At 31.4% G+C, this 23096-nt stretch overlaps 1 protein-coding gene and 1 pseudogene across 5 annotated transcripts in view; both read right to left on the bottom strand.

Annotated features, from left to right (window-relative positions):
- Positions 1–546: 546 nt before the first annotated feature.
- The window catches only part of LOC145242266 (uncharacterized), a 40921-nt gene continuing 18371 nt past the window's right edge, over positions 547–23096 (bottom strand). The window contains exons 1-3 of one of the 5 annotated variants that reach the window (XM_080105277.1): positions 20360–21024; positions 3315–3757; positions 547–2753 (exon numbers count right to left, since the gene is read on the bottom strand). In XM_080105277.1, coding sequence (XP_079961403.1) covers positions 1361–2467 — 1107 coding nt within the window. In that variant the 5' untranslated portion in view covers positions 2468–2753; positions 3315–3757; positions 20360–21024 and the 3' untranslated portion in view covers positions 547–1360. Of the gene's footprint in view, positions 3758–20359; positions 21025–23096 lie in introns of those variants that run through there. The other 4 variants (XM_080105275.1, XM_080105279.1, XM_080105276.1 and 1 more) reach the window with 4 other exon arrangements.
- LOC145243270 (U2 spliceosomal RNA) lies at positions 18949–19064 on the bottom strand (annotated as a pseudogene).

Below are 23096 nucleotides of genomic sequence, written 5' to 3'. Positions count from 1 at the left end.
CATCATAGGCACTACTACTAGATGCTTGCCTGAGAGAGGAGACGGCTGCAGACAAAATCGATATCGCTGACTGGCAGACGACAAATCTGTAGCATGTAAAAATCTACAAAGCTGTAAAGTATAGCTGAAATAAACGTCCCACCTAAACATAAGAGGAACATTATTTTAATAACAAATAGACGCCAAATCTGCTAAGTTTCATCCCTTAGCGTTTCCAATTAAAAAAAAAACTATTTTCCGAGATTTTTATCAATACCACCCATCACAAGAATAACAAATATTCTCATGTTTTATCAACAAAGGATGCGAATCGCTGATAAAGACTATGTTGAATGAATAACCTTAACAGCAGAGACAAACCGTTGTTGAACTGAAGAACACTTGATTTTATTTTGCTTTTCTTAAGTTTGTTTTTAAAAGAAACGATTGAGTAATCAATCACTTAAAATTAAACTTATATTGTTTGTCTGGTTCTTCCCCGTCACCATACGCTTATTCATAATATAACATAATGAACAAAGTGCAAGAGACACAAACAAGCAACTAGCTTTTTTAAAAATTTATTTTACTTCAGTAAGTTTTAAGAGATCAAGGGGCTCCCTCCTGGAGCTCACACTTGATTCTGTTATGATTTAAATTTATATCCGAGGGCTCTTTTAAGAATAGATACTGTTCCCTTTATGGCTGCTACTAACCTGTGTGTTTTCATATGCCTTGTCAAATGAGATTTTCCCAAATATATGGAACATCTTACGAGAAATATACCTGGTGAACCAAGTGAGAGAGTTACAAACAACTAGCATTTTTTTTTAAATCTTACTTCAGTTAGTTTTAAGAGATCAGGGGAGCTAACTCCTCCTGGAGCTAACACTTGATTCTGTTATGATTTGAATTTATATCTGAGGGTTCTTTTAAGGATAGACATTGTTCCCTTTGTGGCTGCTTTCTGTATTTTGTTACAGCTTGGTCTTCCAGGGTTTGTTTCCAAGTATTTCTGAAGATTTTATTTCATTAGGCAAATTGCTCCTATCACAACTAGTATAATGTTGATTTCTTTAAGGGATGATGACGTTTCCCTCTTTTTTTAAAATTTCTTATCAGTTTGTCAAGGGGCATCCTACCAGATGAAAAACATTCACCTGCCAACTCAGATATTCCAATCGAGAGATCTTTTTAAGATTCTGACTGTCGCTTTAAGTGCAATTGTTTTAATCTCTCTTGCACTTAGTTCACCAGGTATATTTGCCAGATAGTTTTGTGTTTTTATATGCCTTGTCAAACAAGATTTCTCTAAATATATGGGACACCCTAAAAGAGAAATATACTCGGTGAACTAAGTGCAAGAGAGTAATACAAACAATTAGCCTGTGTGTGTTTTCATGTGCCTTGTTAAATGAGATTTCTCTAAATATGTTCTCCCACAAACTGTACAAGAATGTGGCCTGGCTCCAGTATGCTTTTGTAGGTGAACTCTCAGACGTTCTTTCCGGGAGAATGCCGTGTCACAAAGGTCACAAACAAAAGACTTCTCTCCGGTATGTGTTCGGATGTGGGATTTCAGATTAGAATTCTGTGTGAAGCCTCGGCCGCAAACCTCACATGAATACGGTGTCTCCCCTGTGTGTATGCGAGTATGTGATTTCATGTGTGAATGCTGCACAAATTCTGCCCCACAGATCTCACATGAATATGGACGCTCACGTGTGTGAGTTCGCATGTGGCTGTTGACCTCGTCCTTCCGCGTGAAAGCAAAACCACAAATGTTGCAGAAATATGGTTTTTCTCCAGTGTGTATACGTACGTGTGACGTCAGCGATTGTTTGAGTGAAAATGCTGATCCACAAACCTGGCATGCATATGGTTTCTCTCCTGTGTGTTTTCTAATGTGTATTTTAAGTTTAAACTTATGTGAAAAATTAGCACCACATACTTCACACCGATACGGTTTTTCTAATGTATGCATTTGCATATGGTTGTTCATTTCATCTTTATGTGAAAAAACAGCACAACACACTTCACAGTAATATGGGTTCTCCTCCACGTGTTTCGGCATGTGTGATCTTAGAAGCTGTATTTGGGAAAATCCCGTCCCACAAACCACACATTGATGTGATTTGTCTGTGTGCATCTGCATGTGGCTGTTGAGTTGATTCTTCTGCATGAATGCAACACCGCATTCGTTGCAAGAATAAGGCTTCTCACCCGTGTGTATCCTCATATGAATTTGCAGGTTCGATTTCATCGAAAAACTTTTTCGGCACACCGAACACTGAAATGGCCTCTCTCCTGTATGTGTTCGGGTATGCATCTTCAGCGATGAACTCTGCGAGAAGAATCGTCCGCAAATTTCACACGGATACGATTTCTTTCCTCGGTGCATCTTCATGTGGTTTGCATAGGCAGATTTCTTGGAAAATGTAGAGCTGCACTCTTCACAAAAAAATGTTTTCTCAGAAGGCTCCTTCATGTCTTAACTGTGATCAATAGTAATGTCTTGTTTGAATTAAAATATGCTTAAATATATTTGAAGTCATAACCTTTATAAAAAAAGTCAGCAACGTTTTTTGTGTAAATATACAGATAAGAGGTGTTCTTTTAAAGTTAGGGCTAGGGTTAATTTTGGTTTCTCCAATTTTAAAATATTCCTTTCTTTCCCTGGTGCATCTTCACATGATTTATGCAAGCAGTTTTCTTTGAAAACGTAAAGTTACACTCTTCAGAAAAAAATGTCTTTCCAGAAGGTTCCTCCATATCTTAAAAGAAAAAGAAATGTGATTTTAAGCAATTTAAGAAAAAATAGATGCAAGTGTTAGGGGTTTTGTTTTTGTTCGGGTTAGAATATGCTTAAATATATCTTAAGTCGTAATTGTTATAAAAAAAGTGTCAGCTATTTCTTAAATATACAGATACAAAAACAAAGAAGCAATCAAGTTAGTAATTTTCTACACTCTTCACAAAAGAAATGTCTTCTCAGAAGGTTCCTCTGTGTCATGTTAGGATTACACTAACCAATATAAAATTATATAAAAAAGATCAGCATTTTTGTTTATAGATTGACAATAATGTCTTGTTAGGATGATGCTAACCAATAATATTTATATAAAAAAAGATGCATCAATTTTTTTTAAACATACAAGATTCAAGGTGTTATTTTTAGTTAAGACTTTGGTTACTCCAATTTGAAAATATTCCTGTCTTTCCTCTGTGCATCTTTATGTTGTTTATACTCCTTTATCCTTTCATATGAAATGGTTTTAACTGTAAAAATGAAAAAAATATATTAAGAGAAATAGAAGCTAGTACCTATTGCTTACTACAAGTTATAATGGTTTATCTACTTTATAAATATGACGTCTTCTATTTGTGTATCAGCATATATGTTTTGTGAAGTTCTTGGAAAATACAGAGTTACATTCTTCACAAGAATATGACTTCTCTTCACAAGAATTGTCTACAAATTCCGCACGGATACAAATTTTTTCCCTGGTGCATCTTCATATGGTTTGTGTAAACAGATTCTTGGAAAAAGTAGAACTACACTCTTCACAAAAAATGTTTTTTCAGAAGCTTCCTCCATATCTTAAAAAACTGTGACTGATAGTAATAATGGTGATTGACAGTAATTTTCAGGTGGTTCTTATCACTTCTTGACAGTGGCGGGCACTGGCAAGAACTGTTCAACAGATTGATTATTGGTGCATCTTTCCATGGCTTATAATTCTTTCATATAATACTACTTGCATACGATAGGTTCAATCTGTAAGAAAAAGAAAAAATATATTAAGCGAAATAGAAGCGACTATCTATCACTTACTACAAGTTATAATGGTTTATCTACTTTATAAATATGATGTCTTTCTTTCATCTACCAGCATATGCTTTGTGAAGAACAAGTTCTTAGAAAATAAAGAGTTAGTATCTTCACAAGAATATCATGTCTTCTCACAAGGCCTATCTTAGGATGTGGTTAAATAAATAATATACTTTACAGAAGAAAGTCAACAATTTTCTAAATATATAGAAAATCTGTTTTGTGAGGATTGTGTATGCTCATTTCTTGGAAAATGTAGAGAGGCACTCGTCAAAAGATAATGTCTTCTAAGAAGGTTCCTCCATGTCTTTTAAAAAAAATAATGGTGATTAACAGTAATTTTGAGGTGGTTACTGTCACTTTGTGCATCTTTACGTGGTTTATACTCTTTTCATATAATACTCCTTTCATATGATAGGTTTAATCTGTAAAAAGAAAAAGAAAAAAGAGAAATAGAAGCTAATTTATCACTTATAATTTATAATTAGTATTGCCTTGAGGCCAGTCAATTATCCTGAAACCATATAAGATGACAGGGATTGCAAGTTAATTTTGGGCAGTTATTTGATTTTAGGGGCTTAATTAAGATTTGAGCAACTTTTTAAGATGTACTATGTATTTTTATTCCACTTACCCTGTGTGTGTTTTCATATGCCTTGTCTCTACTGCATGCATCTTCACACGAATATGTCTTATTGCTAACTAATAACCGTTATATAAAAAAGGATTTAACAATTTTTTTTAAATACAGGGTGACCTACAAAAACGGGCTACAACTCGAATTAGTGTTTTGTCCGAATGAAATGAAACTTTGGTCATAACTAGTTTATTATATTCAAAACATCACATCAAAACGCTAGGGTCTTTGGCCTTTTTTTCTCCGTTCTACAGCATATGTTCTATATATACTTTCTATGTTTTTTTGTTTTTGGGGGTCACCCTGTATACATGTAAGATGTCCTTTTTTTAATTAGTTTTAGGATCAATTCTAAAATACTCCCATAAAAACAAACAAAGAAGTACTTAGGTTAGTCATTAATTTTGTAAACTCTCAGAAGGCTCCTCTATGTCTTCACGAAAAAATAACTGTGATTGATAGCAATGTCTTGGTAGGATTATGCTAACCAATAACCTTTATATAAAAAAAAGTTCAGCATTTTTTTTTTAAATATACACGCAAGATGTTCCTTTTTTTTTGGTTAGGGTTGGGATTATTTCTTGGAAAATGTAGAGTTACACTTGTAACACTGGTTGAGACTTGTCTTCATTAGTTGTTGTTGAAATAATAAAAGTAATACAAATGTTAACTTTTAAAAGCAAAGAACTTTATTTTCCTTTTTACATTTTGGAGTGAGTACACCTCTTGTTAACAATGTTCACCAGCAACATATGTCTTGTTGGTTTCGAGGCTAAGAGTGTCCTGCCTACTCGCCTGTCATGCTGGCTAGGGATTGGTTAAAGAGAAAAAGAGAGGGGGAGGGAGATGATGAGAGACTGGATAGCAGTTCCTGGTTTGTGTCCGCTGTATGAGGAGAAAAAGAGGGATTAAGAAACTATTATTTCTTGGGGAATGGTATTATTTTCGTTCTACTTCTTGGCTTTTAGGGATGACTCAGGTCAGTCCTACACATTCTTCACAAAAATATCTTCTCAGAAGTCTCCTGCATGTCTTATGCTAACCAATAAAACGTTTATATAAAAAAGATTCAACATTTCTTTTTTAAAATATAGATATAAGATGTTCTATTCTTTAATTAGTGTTAAGATTAATTTTAAAATATTCCCGTAAAAACAAAGATGCACTCAGGTTAGTCAGAAATTTTCTAAACTCTCAGAAGGCTCCTACATATTGTAAGAAAAAATAACTGTGATTGACAGTAATATCTTCTTTAGGTTTACACCAACCAATAACCTTTATAAAAAAAAGATTCAGCAATTTTTTTTAAATATAGATGTATGGTGTTCCTTTTTTAGTTCGGGTAAGGGTTAATTCTCAGAAAATATAGAATTACACAATTAAAAAAATGTCTTCCAAAAAACTCCTCCATGTCTTAAAAAATATTGGTGTTTACCAGTGGTCACTGGCCGTCATTGCCAGTCACTAGTGGACACTTGCTGCTTAAACACCTGTCGTTCATTGGCCATAAATGTCAATCAAAGGCAGAGATAACCAATTTGGTGTTTTGTTCCAAGGCTGAGCTAGGTAAACAGCATCATGCTTATGCAGAATATAGACTGTGTTAATTGTTAGCTGTGATGGTCACTTAAAAATTTTACAGAAGAATGTCCACAATTTTTTAAATATATAGAAATACTCTCTTTCTGTTGGTTTCTCTAATTTAAAACTACGTTTTTTATAGAACAAGTTGAATGTGAAAAAAGAAGAAATTATATTCAAAGAAATAGAAATGGCTTGTATTATTTATACTTACATTCTACTGTATTAATGATTTCTTTTTATTTCATCTCACATGCTACAGTTTAATATGATTCATTATTGATACGATTTCTTTCTGCATAAATTAAAATATTATATTTAAGAATAGTCTATGAGCAGACAATGCCAGGCTGCCTGCTAGTATATGTATATATGAACATGTACGTAAATTCAGGATAAAAATATTCTAGCACATGCACATATATAGATGGCAGTGATAGTAGTTTATTTTGACTATAGTTCTTCTTTTAATTCATTTTTGTCACCAGTTATTTGAGGTTGATTTGTAGTCCCCTATCATGACATTTTAACCCGTAATCATGATTGATTTATTCTTACATTGCATCGTTGAATGTCTGCTATATTACTATTACTAGTGGCTAACACACACACATATATATATTTTCCTTGATATTTTTTATTTATTTTTTTCATCTAATTTATATCTTTTTATTTTTATTTCTATTTTTAATAACATGTAATGTGACCTCCTGGTAATACTTTTTTGTGACACTGAATACCTGAACGATTTTCATTATGGACTCAGCTTTTGTATAAGCTATATCTGCTGAAGAGGTCTATAGTTACTAGTAACTAGCTGATCAAAAGATGCTCATGAATGTGTAGTGACATATTTATGCTTATGTAAAAACAAATAAAAATATGTATATAAAACGTAAAAACATTTTTTAAAAATAACAAAACGTTTAAATTTCAACATTATTTCACACAGCCGAATGGATACGGTCTTTGCTAATCAAGCCAGAGATGGCTTGTGTCGCTGGGTTTGAATCTATTGACTGGTGTTAATTGTGACACCCTGCACTGAAGATTCCCAAAAGGATGAAACACTAGTGTCTGTAGGTATTTAATCATAAAAGTAAATGTTAGTAGCTCTTATCAGGTTTGTCAGATATTTACATTTAAGGGGTACAAGGGCTTGTAGTTATTTCGAGCAGTCACCATTAAAATACTTGTAGAATAAGCAGAGGGATGCAACATTACGTCAAATTCGAATCTATCGAGTGGTGTTAATCGTGACATCCTTCACTGAAGATTCCCAAAAGTATGAAACACTAGTGTCTGTAGGTATTTAATTATTATAGTAAATAATTATATATATATATATATATATATATATGTTACCTTGACAGTTTCTACCAAATTCTTCTCTTATTTTCTAGTCTTCAGATTTGAAACTTGATATACAGATTTAGAAAAGTAAAACAATTAAATTTCGGAAAATATGCATTTTTAGTTTTGAATGTTTAGTCAGGAATTTAAGCATTTTTGCTGATTATCAGGTTTGTCGGGGGTATTTACATCTAAGGTATTTACATCTAAGGTATTTACATCTAATGGGTACAAGGGCTTGTAGTTCATTGAAGCAGTCACTATTAAAATACTTGTAGAACAAGCAGAGGGATGCAACATTATGTCAATGGAACAGAGGTTGAACCTTTGATGACAGTTTAGGACCTATCAGGTTGGCGTCTCTCTTCTGAACTCTGTCCAGGAGTGAGAGACTAGAAGCAGATATACCAGCTCAGATGTGACAACAATACTCCATTCATGGGCGAATGGTGGCCGTGTAGAGATAGAAGGTTATATCAGGCATAAGTAGCTTTCTAGCATGGTAGAGAGAGCCCACCTTCTTTGCAGCAGCCTTAGCAATGCTCTCAATGTATCTGTTCCAACTCATGTGAACGTTCGGCCTAGGATTTTACAAGAAGTACTTTCAGGTAACGTATCTTTAGTCATAGCTATTGGTATTTGAGAAGGGTTCTTGTAATTATTGAAGGAAACAAGCTTAGTCTTGGCAGCATTGAATGTGACCATCCATTTTTGTTCCCATTCCACTACAGATTGGAGGTTTTCCTCTAGTGCTTTTTCCATTTTTTTTAGATACGTGTTCATTTGTTTCTCCCTGCGCCCCCCCCCCGTGCCTATTATACCCATCTCAGCATTAACTGTCTCCAGCATGGATTCTTCTATGCAGGTGATTTTTTTTTTAGATAAGCGTCACCACTTATCAAGGCGGAGAGGCCACTCAAGGATAAGGGTTAAAGAGTGTACAGTAGTCAAAAGGACAATATAGTAATCAATAATAATGGAAGTTCGGTAAATTTGTTAACGTAAGTTTAACGGCTCATCAAAATCTTGTTCACGTTGGACTTGAAGACAACCATATTATAGACAGCTGGAAAGCAGGAAAATGGAAGACAATTCCGCAGGCGTGCAATTCTAAGAAAAAAGATTTGATCATGGAATCTACGTTTAGGTTTAGGCACAGATAAAGATTGGGAGGAATTATTGATAGTGTTTCAGCTAGACGAGTGTTTCTTGTGAAAGTTTGGCGAGGGGGAACCATAGATTGAAGCTCAGTCAAACACTTTCCATGAAAATAACGATAAAGCAGAGACAAACTCGCAACATCTCTTCTTTGAGAAAGAGGTTGAAGCGAAGAGAAAAGGACATCTCCCACGAGGCCACAAAGTCTATTTTGAATCCTATCAAGGCAGGACAAGTCCTTTCTTGCAGCTCCTGCCCAGATGTGGTAACAGTATTCCATCTTTGGATGTACCTGGCTCTTATATAGATAGAGAATTGCATCAGCACTGAGATATCTACTGGATCGATAGAAGGATCCAACAATTTTTCCAGCGGTCTTGCCAACAGATTTGATGTACGTATTCCATTTAAGATCAGGAGTAAAGGTCAAGCCCAGAAGCTTGTCAAAACTTGAGGCCTCCCCAAGACGAGAGCCATTCATTTTAATTGATGCCAGATGGGGATTAGAACGTTGATGATGTAAAGATAGAAGCTTGGTTTTATATGCATTAAAAGTAACCAGCTACTCCTTTCCCCATTGTACAACATGATCAAGTACAGAGGAGAGAGAATCGGAGAGAACTTGGTCGTTTACTGTCTTAGATGTGCTACCATAGATGGTAGTGTCATCAGCATAAATGTCTAACATGATGTAAGAATGTGATTTGGAAGATCATTAATGTAGATCAGGAAAAGAGTTGGGCCCAGGATGGACCCATGAGGGACTCCAGCATTAATACTGTGAGCTTCTGATTTTTGCCCATCAACTACTACTCTTATGAACCTATCAAAGAGAAATGATTTAATAATTGAGAAAACATTTCGAGCTATACCATAGCTGGAGATCTTGTGAAGTAAACCTTTATGCCATACCCTATCAAAGGCCTTTGATATGTCAAGAGCAATTTCCCTAGAAAGGTTGCCTCTGTCGAGAGATTTGCTAATCCTATGAGATATAACTGTAAGCACATCTGCTGTAGATCTAGCAGAACGGAAACCATATTGTGTGTCACTAAGAAGGTTATTTTTGCTGAAATGGTTGATTACTTTTCTATTTAACACAGATTCCAGCAACTTACTCATGATGCACAGGAGACTTATTGGCCTGTACTGAGAGGAGGATAAATGATCACCTGAATTCTTAAATACAAGGCATACTGATGAGATTTTCTAGAGTGATGGGAAGCAATTCTCCTTAAGACAACGTTTAAACAGTTTTGTAAGTATGGGCGCTAGTTCAGGTTGAAGTTTTTGAGTACTATAATTGGAATACCATCAGGGCCGGTTGCTTTACTGGAGTCAAGGTTTTTGATTAGCTTGGCAACATCATGTACAGATATTTGTATATCACATAGCGTGTTTTCTGATACAGGAGGAAATATTGGGGGTTGGCGGCCTTGGTTGCAAAGGGTAGAATTAGCTGCAAAGTTCTTGGCAAAGAGTTTGGCTTTGTATGATGCTGACGAGATTAACTTAGGTCCATTGATGATAGTTGGGATAGAGCACACGCTTCTGTTCAGGATTTTGTTTGCTATTTGCCAAAACTGGTAGGAACCAAGCTGCTGCTCAGCTACTTTGGACTTGACGGACTAGAATTTATTACGATATGAGAATCATAAATTATAAATAATAGATAATATATATAGTAATAAGTAAAAACGATAATATATATATATATATATATATATATATATATATATATTTCTATGGATATATATGTTATTTCCTTATAATATATACCAATCCTTATTGTTGTGGAGATGCCCACTAATTACCATAGGTGGGTGAGTGGGATATATAAAGGTATCAATCACTAATACTGGGAGAGTCCGGCAATGACCGCCAAATAGGCAAGATGCCTATGCTGCCTCCAGTAAGACATGCAACATGCCACCTGCCGGAATATCTCCAACTGAAGTATATCTGAAGACATGCAAATATGTATATCACTTTTCTTCCTAATATAATATTGTATACCTTTATTTTCGTGTTCTTGTTAATTATTTGTGCAGACACAACACTCATTTAAGAAGCTCAATGTAATTACAGAGCAATAAATTCTAGTACGAATTTTAGAAGCTTGAAACCTATTTTTATCCATAGTAAATATAATTATTTATTACTAATTACTATGACTATATATATATATATATATATATATATATATATATATATTGAATAAATGACAAAAGACTATATTCCAAATTCAAGATATTGACTATCTTAAAATTTATTCCTTTAATTCAGTTGACATTTACAATTTTTGACAGTATCTGTTTCATAGCGCAAAATCAATTACTTAATTATTATATCGATCAATGAATCTTCTTCTGATGAGTTAAGCGTAAAATAGATTCACTAGTTGATATAATAATTAAGTGATTGATTTTGCACTATGAAACAGATACTGCCAAGAATTGTAAATGTCAACTGAATTAAAGGAATAAATTATAAGATGGTCAACATCATGAACTTTGGAATGTAGTCTTTTGTCATTTATTCACTATATCTATATATGGCCAACCGATGCTGACGTCATGTGGTAATTGAAAATTGTAGAATATGGATATAAGAACAAAATGCATTTTAATAGCTTTTAATGCAAAAAAAAAAAAAAAAAAAAACACTTTCTGTGTCTTCTCTTTTTCAGGCAATTTTTTTACCGAAATCTTTTGTGTTTAGCAAGAATTTGAATAAAAGAATTTGAATAAAAGAATTTGAATAAAAGAAAGCAAAACAGCAAATGAAAAGGAAGTTCTGACTGCATGTTTTTACAAAATAGATTCATCACGAGATTAGTTCATTTGTGTAATTTAAATTTAAATTTTGGGGAAATATTTTAATTTTTAATTTTTAGCGTTTTTAAGAATAACATTAATTTAAAGAAAAGTACTCAAAACTTCCTTTTCTTTTACTTCAGAAATAAAACGATATAAAATGAAATAACAAACGAAAGTGTAATTACTTCAAAACAACTATTTTAAGAGGCAAAAAAAGTTGTGATTATTTTATTAATTTGGTATTTTTTAGTTTACCAACCCCTCAGCATTTACCTTTAATTTGTCGACTTTAATATGTTTTCGGGTACGTTGAGAACGAATATTGCATTCAATTTTTGTGCAAACAGGTAGTTTATCCATATTTGAAGACATTCAGTATCCAACGTAATCACTATTGTTTTTGCTGGCGGCATATGTGGCATATTTAGCCTTTTTGGCATTTTTTTCGTTATTGGAAAACAAGATGGTTGTCATTAAAAATGATAGGGATAACTGTGTGTTTGCGCAAAAAATAAATGCGATATTCGTCCTCAACGTACCCGAAAACCTATAAAAGTCGACAAATTAAAGGTGAATGCTGAGGGGTCGGTAAACTAAAAATTTACCATTAACTTTAATAATTTTGCGTCAAAAACTATCAAAATGCATTTTACAATAATAATCACAACTTCCTTTTCGTTTGCTGTTTTCTTTCTTTTATTCAAATTCTCATTAAACGCAAAAGATTTCGTTTAAAAAAATGTCTGAAAAAGAGAAGATGCAAAAAGAAAAAGTTTAGTTTTTTGCGTCAAAAACTATTAAAATGCATTTCATTTCTATATCCACATTTCACAATTTACCACATACCGTCAGCATCAGTTGGCCATGTTGGCTAATCAACCTATGAAAGACGATATAGCCATTTTTTGTTGTTTTTAACTAACAAATTAATTTTTTATCACTTAACGAATTTTTTTTTTCTTTGGTCGGCCATGTTTTTGGATCCAGCATAAATAAGGGAAAGACAACTCAATTCGAACTACCGAGATCAAAATAATGGATACATTTAGTAGTAGAATCGCTAAAAAAAAATCGTAAATTTGGATTCTTTTTTTTTTTTTTTTTTTGTAATTTTTTGGGGTAATTTTTTACTTTCTTTCCACTAGGGACTGCCAAAATTCACCACAGAATAACCCCACCCTATATGTAACACGATGTAACTTTATTATAAATTAATATTATCAGTATAACTTTTGTACCATTTAAAAGAATAAGGACAAAATAAACCAGTAATAATTTTTAAAAAAAATTTTCAGCAAACGAAAATAATGAAATTGCGAGATGAAAATCGTATTTACATAATTGGTGCTTTAAAATAACGTTCCCATGTAGTAGACATTCCGAGCGTGAAAACATACCCGTATTTAATAAATCTAGCAAAAATCAATTAATGGTCAGATTTTCGTGAAATTTTCGATACTTATCTATTTTAAAATGAAATTACATATAAAATGCAGTCTTCGTAAAATATACGAGGGAAATATTTTTTTAGTGCGTGTTCTCCCCCCCCCATATTTATTTTTTCGAAATTCGAACAAAATATATTTAAATCTATCGAAATTTCTATTTATTATGAAACATAAGAGTTCAAATAAGTAAAAAATATTTATTTTAAAAAAATTTAAATACACTTATTGAACAAAATTTTACCTTGAAGTTGCAATGAAAAAATTGATATAAACTTAATAGTGTTTTTTTTTTAAATAGAATTTTTTTCGAATTAATATATACTATAGGTACATCCAAAGCGCGCCACAGTTTTAAACCCCTTATATGTAACACGATGTAATTGTAATTTAATATTATCATCCTAACTTTTTTACCATTTAATAGAAAAAGCTTTAAATAAACTGCTAGTATTTTTTAAAATTTGTAAAAAACAAAAATAACGAAAATTCGAGACAAAAATCGTGTTTACATTATCAACGCTTTAAAACAAAGTTCCTATGTAGTGACGTTTTTAAGCCGTTCACAAACACATGTTTTAAAAATCTAGTAAAAATCTAATAATAATCATATTTTCCTGAAATTTTCGATATTCAATCATTATTAAATAAACTTACATATTAAAAGTAGGTTTCATTAAATATATTAGCGGAAATATAATTTTTTAGATGTTCTACTCACCCCCCCCCCATACTTCATGGTCCGAAAACTAAGCAAAATAAATGTGGGGTGATAAAAGTTTCAACATTTTTTAAAGCTGAAAAGATCAAATAATAAAAAAAAATAGTAATTTTTCTATATATATAATCCTGTTATTTATTTCACTTACCTCAAAGTTGTAAATAAAATTGGACATAAATTCACTATTATGTTAAAAAAAAAAAAATACAACACTTTCTGGATAATTTTTTTCCTGGTAATATAATTATTCGAATTACAACAACAACAACAACAACAACAACAACAACAAAAAAACAATCCTAAAAAATAATTATTTTTAAAAAGCTTTAAATGATATTAAATTCAAATATTGTGCAATATGAAGTTTAAATTGATTTTTTTTAATAACAGGTTTCCAATAATAAAAAAATATATTCATATAAAAGAATATAAGACTATTGAGATAATAAAAATTGTAAATCCAAAATCAACCTTAAAAAAATTTGTTTTGATTTTATTATTTAAATTGATAGAGGGTGGTCCTTATGTTTGGCGCTTTTTTTTTTTTTAAATGTATGGAAGCTTGTAAAGAACATTATTTTTAAATACATGTGTCAACAGAATACGTTAAAATTTATTTGATTTTATTAACTCTAGTCTGTGTAGTTCGTTAATAAAAATGTATTTGCTTTACAAAAGGTAAGTTTTATATTATTTTTTTATCAATAGCAAAAAAAAAAACCTTACTCTATTAATAATTACTAGGGGGTCCTGTGGACATTCCACAGCAGCATTTTTCCTATGCAATATATTGTTGCTGGGCATGCTGTAAGCGTTCTGTTCAGCATGAATGAAGGCACAATCATATCCTAGTTTTTTATTAAAACTGTACTGCCCCCTTACTAAAATAATAACTTTGATATATTTCCTGGGCTGATTATTTCATTACAAACACACCGGTCAATTAACTCACATTTTATCATTTTTCATAATTATTGAATATGCTACTATGTTCAACAATAATTTTGCATAATTTCAACCCACATTATCGCCTCTCCCTTTACTAAAATAGTAAATTTGATATATTGTATCGGCTGATTATTAAAAAACACAACTATTAATTAACTCACATTTCATCATTTTTAATAATTCTTGGATATAGTACTAATTTTAACAATAATTTTTCATCATTTAAACTCATCATATCGCACACCTTACTAAAATAATAACTTGGATAAATTTTCTAGGCTGATTATTTCATTACAAACACATACATTAATCAACTCACATTTCATCATTTTTCGTAATTCTTGGATATGTTACTAATTTCGACAATATTTTTTATAATTTAAACCAACGTTCTCGCCCAACCTTACTAAAATAATAATTTTGATAATTTGCTGGGTTGATTATTTCATTACAAACACACTAATCAATTAACCTCCATTTCATCATTTTTCATAATTCTTGGGTATGTTACTAATTTCGACAATTATTTTTCATAATTTATACTCACATTATCGCCCCCTCTTAATAAAATAATAACTTTGAAATATTGTCTGGGCTTATTATTTTATTACAAACACACTAATGCATGAAATCACATTTAATCAATTTTCATAATTCTTAGATATGTTACTTATTTCGACAATAATTTTCATAATTTTAACCCACATTTTCGCCTTCCCTCTTTACTAAATAATAACTTTGATATATTGTCTAGGCTGATTATTTCCTTACAAACACACCAATCAACTAATATTTCATCATTTTTTTCGTAATTCGTGGATATGTTACTAATTTCGACAATAATTTTTCATAATTTAAGTCGTCCTTATCTTCTTCCCCTTTAATTATTATTATGATTATTTTATTATAAACACACCAATCAATTAAATCACACTCCGTCATTTTTTTGTAATTATTGGACATCTTACTAATTTCGACAACATTTTTTATAATTTACCATACTCGTCGCTCTCTCTTACTAAAAAATTACTTTGATATATTTTCTGGGCTGATTATTTCATAAAAAACATAACTATCAATTAACTCACACTTCATCATTTTTCTTAATTCTTTGATATGTTACACATTTCAACAATTATTTTTAATATTTTTAACCAACATTATCAACCACCCACTACAAACATAATAACTTTGATACATTATCTGGGATGATTATTTCATTTCAAACACACCAAGCAATTAACTCACATTTCGTCATTTTTCATAATTCTTGGATATGTTACTTATGTCGACAATAATTTTTCATCGTTTTAACCCACATCATCGCCCCACTTACTAAAATAATAACTTTGATATATTGTCTGGTCTGATTATTTCATTGCAAACACACTAATGCATTAAATAACATATTATCATTTTTCATAATTCTTGAATATGTTACTAATTTTGACAATTATTTTTCATAATTTAAACCATCCTTATCGCCCTCTCTTACTTACATAATTACTTTGATATATTTCCTGGGATGATTATTTTATTATGAACACACAATCGATTAACTCACATTTAATCTTTGTTCATAATCCTGGATATGTTACTAATTTCGACAATAATTTTTATAATACAAAACCCACATTATGCCTCTCCCTCCTACTTATATAATATATTTGATATATTGTCTGGGCTTATTTGTTACATGATAAGGGCTGTCCCCTTTTCATGTAAGTATAAAAATAGAGAGATTTAGTTAAAATGAAAATGAAATAGAATAGACGAAATTCGAACCTCGTAAATTAGGTTTAGAAATAGATTACGAGAGAGAATTAGAAAATGGAATGTAAAACAAACCATTGTTTAGCTTAGAGATAAAATAGTTTCAAGAAAAGAATGTGTGTTGACAAGTCTGTTATGAAAAATTCAATTGAGGAATGCAACTATACAAGATAATTTAATAAACATGTTTTTAACATATTGGAAAAATAGGTTATTGGGAATATAGGTTAAAATTCCTTTTGTAAACAAAGGAAAAAGTTTTGGACACGCATGTCCAGAACACGTGAAAGAAGACACATGTTTTAACATGTGTATGACGTCATGGAAAAATGGGAAGTTCTAGATATAGTTAGAAACTAAGGAGAAACTGGTAGAGACGGAGAGAGAGTCTGAGGTCGACAGACGACAGTCCAGTTGGGATTCGAACGTCTAGAAGCGAGAAAGTCATTTTTGAAACTTAAAATCTGAAGCTTTGAATTCTTGATGATGAAAACCATGGCCGGTCATGAGAAGAAATAAACCCATCATGTGTTTTTATAAACGTCGTCTTTGTGTTGTGATTCTACCAAAAGGTAAAGTGAAAATTGTTATTATATGTCTATATATCTGTGTTATAAAATGTCTTGACATACACATCTCATATCTACAATGTGAACTCTACATCTCATAGCAACACGTCTAAGTATGAACGTTTTAATATATATGAATCTTTATAACACGAACATCTCTCTCTTACAGCATCCCTCTCTCTAAAACTCTAAACATCTCTCACTAAGACTCTCTAAGACTCTCTTAATAAGACTCACTTTTAACAAAGAACAATAACAACGAACAATAATAACAAACAACAATAATAATAATAATGATAAATATAACATATTATATCATTACAAACACACCAATTAAGTAACTCACATTTAATCATTTTTCATAATTCTTGGATATGTTACTAATTTAGACAATAATTTACATAACTTTAACCCACTATGTCGCTCCCCCTTACTGAAATAATAACTTCGATATATTGACTCGGCTGCTTATTTCATTACAAACAAATAAATTCTGGGTATTCTCATAGTATATATGTTTCAACTATCTTATCCAATCCTGGGTGACGCCGCATATTCTGCTAATATATATCGTTCACCTATCTCATTCGATCCAGGGCGATGCTGGGTATTTTGCTACTATATGTTTTTTCCACCTATCTCATTCAATACTGGGCGACGCTTTCTGATAGTATATATTTGCACATCTCATTCAATCCCTGGACTGACTTCATGTCTGCCACCCCACTGTTGAAAATATACATTAAATAAAGTAATGTTTTAATCGTAAACTATTTCAGCTATTTCCGGGACTGACTTTATATACCCAACCCACTGCTAAAAATATACATGAAATAATGTAATGTCTAAATAGTAAACTGTTTCAGCCATTTTCGGGATGGACTTTATATCCCAAACCCACTGCTAAAAATATACATGAAATAATGTAATGTCTAAATAATAAACTGTTTCAGCCATTTCCGGGACTGACTTTATATCCCCAACCCACTATTAAAAATATACATGAAATAATGTAATGTCTAAATAGTAAACTGTTTCAGTCATTTCTAGAACTGACTTTATATCCCCAACCCACTATTAAAAATATACATGAAATAAAGTAATGTTTAAATCGTAAACTGTTTCAGCCATTTCCGGGACTGACTTTATATCCCCAACCCACTGCTAAAAATATACATGAAATAATGCAATGTCTAAATAGTAAACTGTTTCAGCCATTTCTGGAACTGACTTATAATCCCCACCCCAATGTTGAAAATATACATGAAATAAAGTAATGTATAAATCGTAAACTTTTTCAGCCATTTCCGGGACCGACTTCTTATCTCCCATCCTACTGTTAAAAATATACATAAAATAATGTCCAAGGCGTAAATGGTTGCAGCCATTTCCAGAACCGACTCCATATTTCCCACATCAATGTTAAAAATATACATTAAATAAAGCAATGTGTAATGCGTAAACGGTTTCACCCATTTTCGGGACTGATTTAATATACCCCACCCCACTGTTAAAAATATATATGAAATAAAGTAATGTTTAAATCGTAAACGGTTTGAGCAATTTCCGGGAGTGACTTCATATCCCATAACGCACTGCTTAAAATATACTTGAAATAAAGTAATGTTTAAATCATAAACTGTTTCAGCAGTTTTTCGAAAGTAATACATAAAAACATTAACACGATTAGGGATTAGGTAACCATTGCTTCAACATGAATTTCTGAGTGTACTATCAGTTTCAGCATTCCAGTGACTTAAATCCCCCCACTTTTGGTCTTGGTTAATGGAGGAGAAATCCTCGATTACTGATACAGTTCTTATTTTTGTTATTGACCAGAGAGCCCCTTTTGGGGAGCTGGTTTCCCCCTAAATTTTTAACGGACCTCATGTCCAATTCCGCCCTTGTGGGGAGACGAGTAAACAAACAAAAAAAAAAAATAATCAGAACGGACATTTTCCATGGCATTTTATAATTAATCAGGAGTAACACTTCCAGGGCATTTTGTAATTAAATCAGAAATAACTTTTTCCAGTTACTTTTTTAATATTAAAACTTTGTTACATTAAACTATTCACAATGCCTCCCCACGGATCAGATTTAGACACCAGGGTCGTTTTTTTAACGTGGAGAAAAAATTGTCTTAGTCGTAAAGGATTTCTCTTCCACTGAGAGAGAAGAAATTGAAATGTAGCACCTGAAGATCAGATACTACACTTTGATCTTAGCCAAAAGGCCAAGAAAGACAAATCATTTTTATTAGCTTTGCCTCAACAGCGACACCAATTTTTTTTTTTTTTTTTTTTTTTTAATAATTTTTAGGGTGACAAGGTTTATTTGGAATATTCCACTTTCCTTTTTTAGGGATGCACAGCAGTACAGCACAGCATGATAACGGACGGAGCGATAAGCGTAATAATATAATGATAACGCGAACGCTTATCGATAGAAATTAACACAAACACACGAAATGATGACGTCACTATTAAAATGTGTACTACCGACGTTTTACACATTGCCATGGAGGTACCTAATATACTATAATCATCTGAGTTAGCAAGAAAAAGAAACTTCATAGACATTAATTAATTTTTAAAAGATTAAAACGGTTAAAATTCCATTATTTGAAAATGTTCCGTTACAACAAATTTTTAATTAATTGTGTTCATTTTTTTAAATATTAAGTTTTAACATAAATATGACTCTTGTCAGCTATTTTATCGCCAGATTAAAACCAATTTGAAAATATTATTGCACAAATATTAAGCATTTTGTAGGCCCCCCTCATATTTTGATTGTCTCTTTTTACCGAACAAAATATGGAACCCGTAGGTAACCAAATCAACATTCAGTAAAACCGTATTTCAATACTATTTCATATTAATATACAAATGTTTATAATATTATTAATCATTAAACTGTGTAAATCTTAAAACCTAACAAAATTATAACAAAGATTAATTATTAATTGCAGTTTGAAGAAGATAAACAAAGGTTTTAAAAAATCATTAAGTCGCTTCTGTTTTTCCATAGTTCGTATAGTTAACACAAATCTGACATCACGGAAACATGCGGTCGATTTTTCACAATCGTTTGGCAGACCCTATTTTCCACCTTAACAATCACCTTTAAAATGACGAGTTTCGGGTATGCTGAAAACAAATACTGCATTAAAATTTAAAGTAGTTTTCCAGATGTTAAGCTATGTAATTACTTAGCAAGAAGTAGGTTTGTTCTTTTTTATGTTCGCTGTTTTTAATTCATAAATAAATAAGGGGGAGACAACTCCATTCGAACTGTCGAGATCAAAATCATTCTTATAATATATTCAGTATTAGAATCGTTAAAAATCGTAAACATTGATTTTTCTCAAAAAATGCTTGATCAATTATGTGATTTTTGGAATATGACATCTTCCTTCCGTGACGATGGCATATTGCAAAAAGATTTTTCTATATTTTTTATTTAAAATTATATAATTTATAATTAAAATTTGCTAAAAAAAATTTTTAATATAAACATTTTAAAATCAATAAATACTTACCTTTTTTTTTTGCCAATAATTTGAAAATTAGAAAACCAACAACAATGTAAATTTTCGCAGTGGGAGTTATGCAAAATAATGAGAGTAGAAAGATGAGGAGGAAATTAATGTCTCATTTAAACTAGTGGAAATTGAGGAAGTAGTGGGAGGTCAAAATTCATACTGAGTAAATAAATGGAGTAGCAGAATGAGGAGAACATCAATGTCTTATTTAGAAAGGGGAAGAGTTGAGGTAGTAGTGGGAGGTTCGATTTCAGACTGAGCAAATAAATGGAGTAGCAGGATGAGGAGGAAATCACTTTCTTATTTAGACAGGGTGGAGTTCCTATTTACAGTTTAGAGTTCAGGTAGTAGTGAGAGGTTACTTTTCCTAGTGAGTTGAAGTAGTAGTTGGAGGTAAAAAGTGTTATAATGAGTTGTTTTTTTTTTTTTTAATACAATATGAACTGTGTTTCGTAGAACAGCAACAGTGACTGACCTCATTGAACGAAACACTAATGAGCGATTTATTCTTTATGTACCCCCCCTCTCTTCTGGGCTTATTGGTGGATGTACGATTATCTCCCCACTTCTAAATTCCACTATTTACAATTTTTGAAAACTTTTTTTAGTTAATTTCATTGATTAAATTTCTTTCAGATTAAAAAAAAATGCTGAGAAAAAACAGGTGCTGCGAAATTTCAGGTAAAATATAATGAATTTCAAAAAACAATGAATTTTAAAAACATAATAAATTTCAGGTAAAACCTACGCAATTAAGTGTCATGTTGCATATAGTAACATATCGAAAAATTATGGAAAAAGATAGAAAAATAATTATTCCTGAAAAAAAAAATGTTTCAATAAGGGTAAAAACAGTTCGACATCAAATAAATGTTATCCAATTGAGAGAGAGAGAGAGAGAGAGAGAGAGAGAGAGAGAGAGAGAGAGAGCATCGGCGCCATGTTTGTTTTCATCTTAACTGAGGCGGCGCTAGGTGTACCAGAATTTGGGGGGAATTTTTGACACCCCTAACACAAAACTGCGAATAAAATATTTAAAAAAAAAAAAAAAACTCGTAATTTCTCTTCTTAAAGTGAGTTGTTTATTTTCTTTATGGAATATACTTCCAAAATAAACTATTAAAGTTGTTTAAAAAATAATAGAAATATTATTTAAAAACAAAACAGTGTTTACAAAATGCCGGCGCGCCTTCATGCAGCCATTTTTTTACGTAATAAAATCAATTGAATTTTACGAGTTAAATAATTTTAAATTTTTAAATTAAAAAATCTATCAACATTTTTCTATTGGTTCAATTTTTACGATATTTTCAGGGTCAATGTGAAATTTTATGCTCTTTCCAATAAACCGAATATAATATTTTAAACAAACGTTTGTTTGTTTTTTAATTCACCTCCCCCATTTTGAAATGTCTATTAAAATTTAAATAATTAATTTACTCACCAAAGTTTTATATATTACAAATTGAAGATAAAAGATCTATAAATAATATATTGTAATTAAAACAAAAAAACATGCAAAGTCCAAAGTGTAAAACCTTTTTTTTTTTAAACCAAGGTGACTTTTTTTCTTATGTCGAAGCGTATGTTCCAGTAAATATTGGACGCTGACGACAATTTTGTTCTATTTCATTTAATTTTTTCATTTTTTAGATATTAAAAAAAAATCACTCGATAAAGTAGAATTAAAATATATTAAATCAAGAAATCTAGGTATTTCTTTAAGAAAATTTAAAAAATCGACATTTGGTTGAGCCAATTTTTAGTAATCGGGCAAAATGCATGAATGAAATGTTACTATTTTGCAAGTATGGTAGCACATACTGGCCACTTTGTAGTTGAAATGAAATATGTCAAAAATACAAAAGGGAGATAAGGCTATCTGGCATTTTCGAGGGTGGAATAATTCTTCATATTTACCCTATCAAGATTACTAATGTGTTGTTTTTACGTTTTTGAAATAATTATTTTTGTCACTTTGATGCTTCCGGACATAACAAACTGACAAATCGAAGAACATCTGGGTTCTCTTATGGTGGATAAACTATTGTTGAAAAGACGGTTTACCATGACTCTTGGTTGAAAAATCATTTCATTTAAAAAATACATGGAATATAATATATAAATATGGATAAATTCTTATACAGGAAGAATAGAAGCACCCATAGCTTAGTAATTTGGAACAGCTAAGTGATTTTTTGGCAGTTATATATATATATATATATATATATATATATATATATATATATATATATATATATTTGATTTCGATTCAAGTTAATTTTGTTGCTTTTCGTGAAATCTTTTTTAAAGAAAACCAATGAAAAAAAATATTGTATATTTTTCGATTAAACCTTTTATAATTTTAAAATTTGGTCTTTTCTCATTTTATTGAAATAAAAATTAAGGTTTGAAATTACATTTTCATATTGTTATAAGCTTGTAGACATGGAGAGTCTATTTAATCAAATGTTTGCTATGGCGACTTGCCCAAAAATTCTGATACACCTACTGAGGCGCTCAGCACTACTTTCGTAGTTTCACACTTAAAACACTAAAAAAATATTATCGAGCTAAGTAGAAGAGTAGCTTATCTTTCCTTTGATACAATTTGTATATATATATATATATATATATAGTCATCCACATACAGTACTGTTTCGCTGTTTCACAGCTCATCAGTGCGGCTAGACAGGCAACTACCCCAAGCCAGGATTGAAACCCGACCGTTTAT

This window comes from Euprymna scolopes, chromosome 21 (genome assembly GCF_053919585.1).
Source record: "Euprymna scolopes isolate OS-2025 chromosome 21, ASM5391958v1, whole genome shotgun sequence".
In the NCBI taxonomy this organism is placed as follows: domain Eukaryota; kingdom Metazoa; phylum Mollusca; class Cephalopoda; order Sepiida; family Sepiolidae; genus Euprymna; species Euprymna scolopes.
This window is presented reverse-complemented; position numbering and strand designations above follow the sequence as displayed.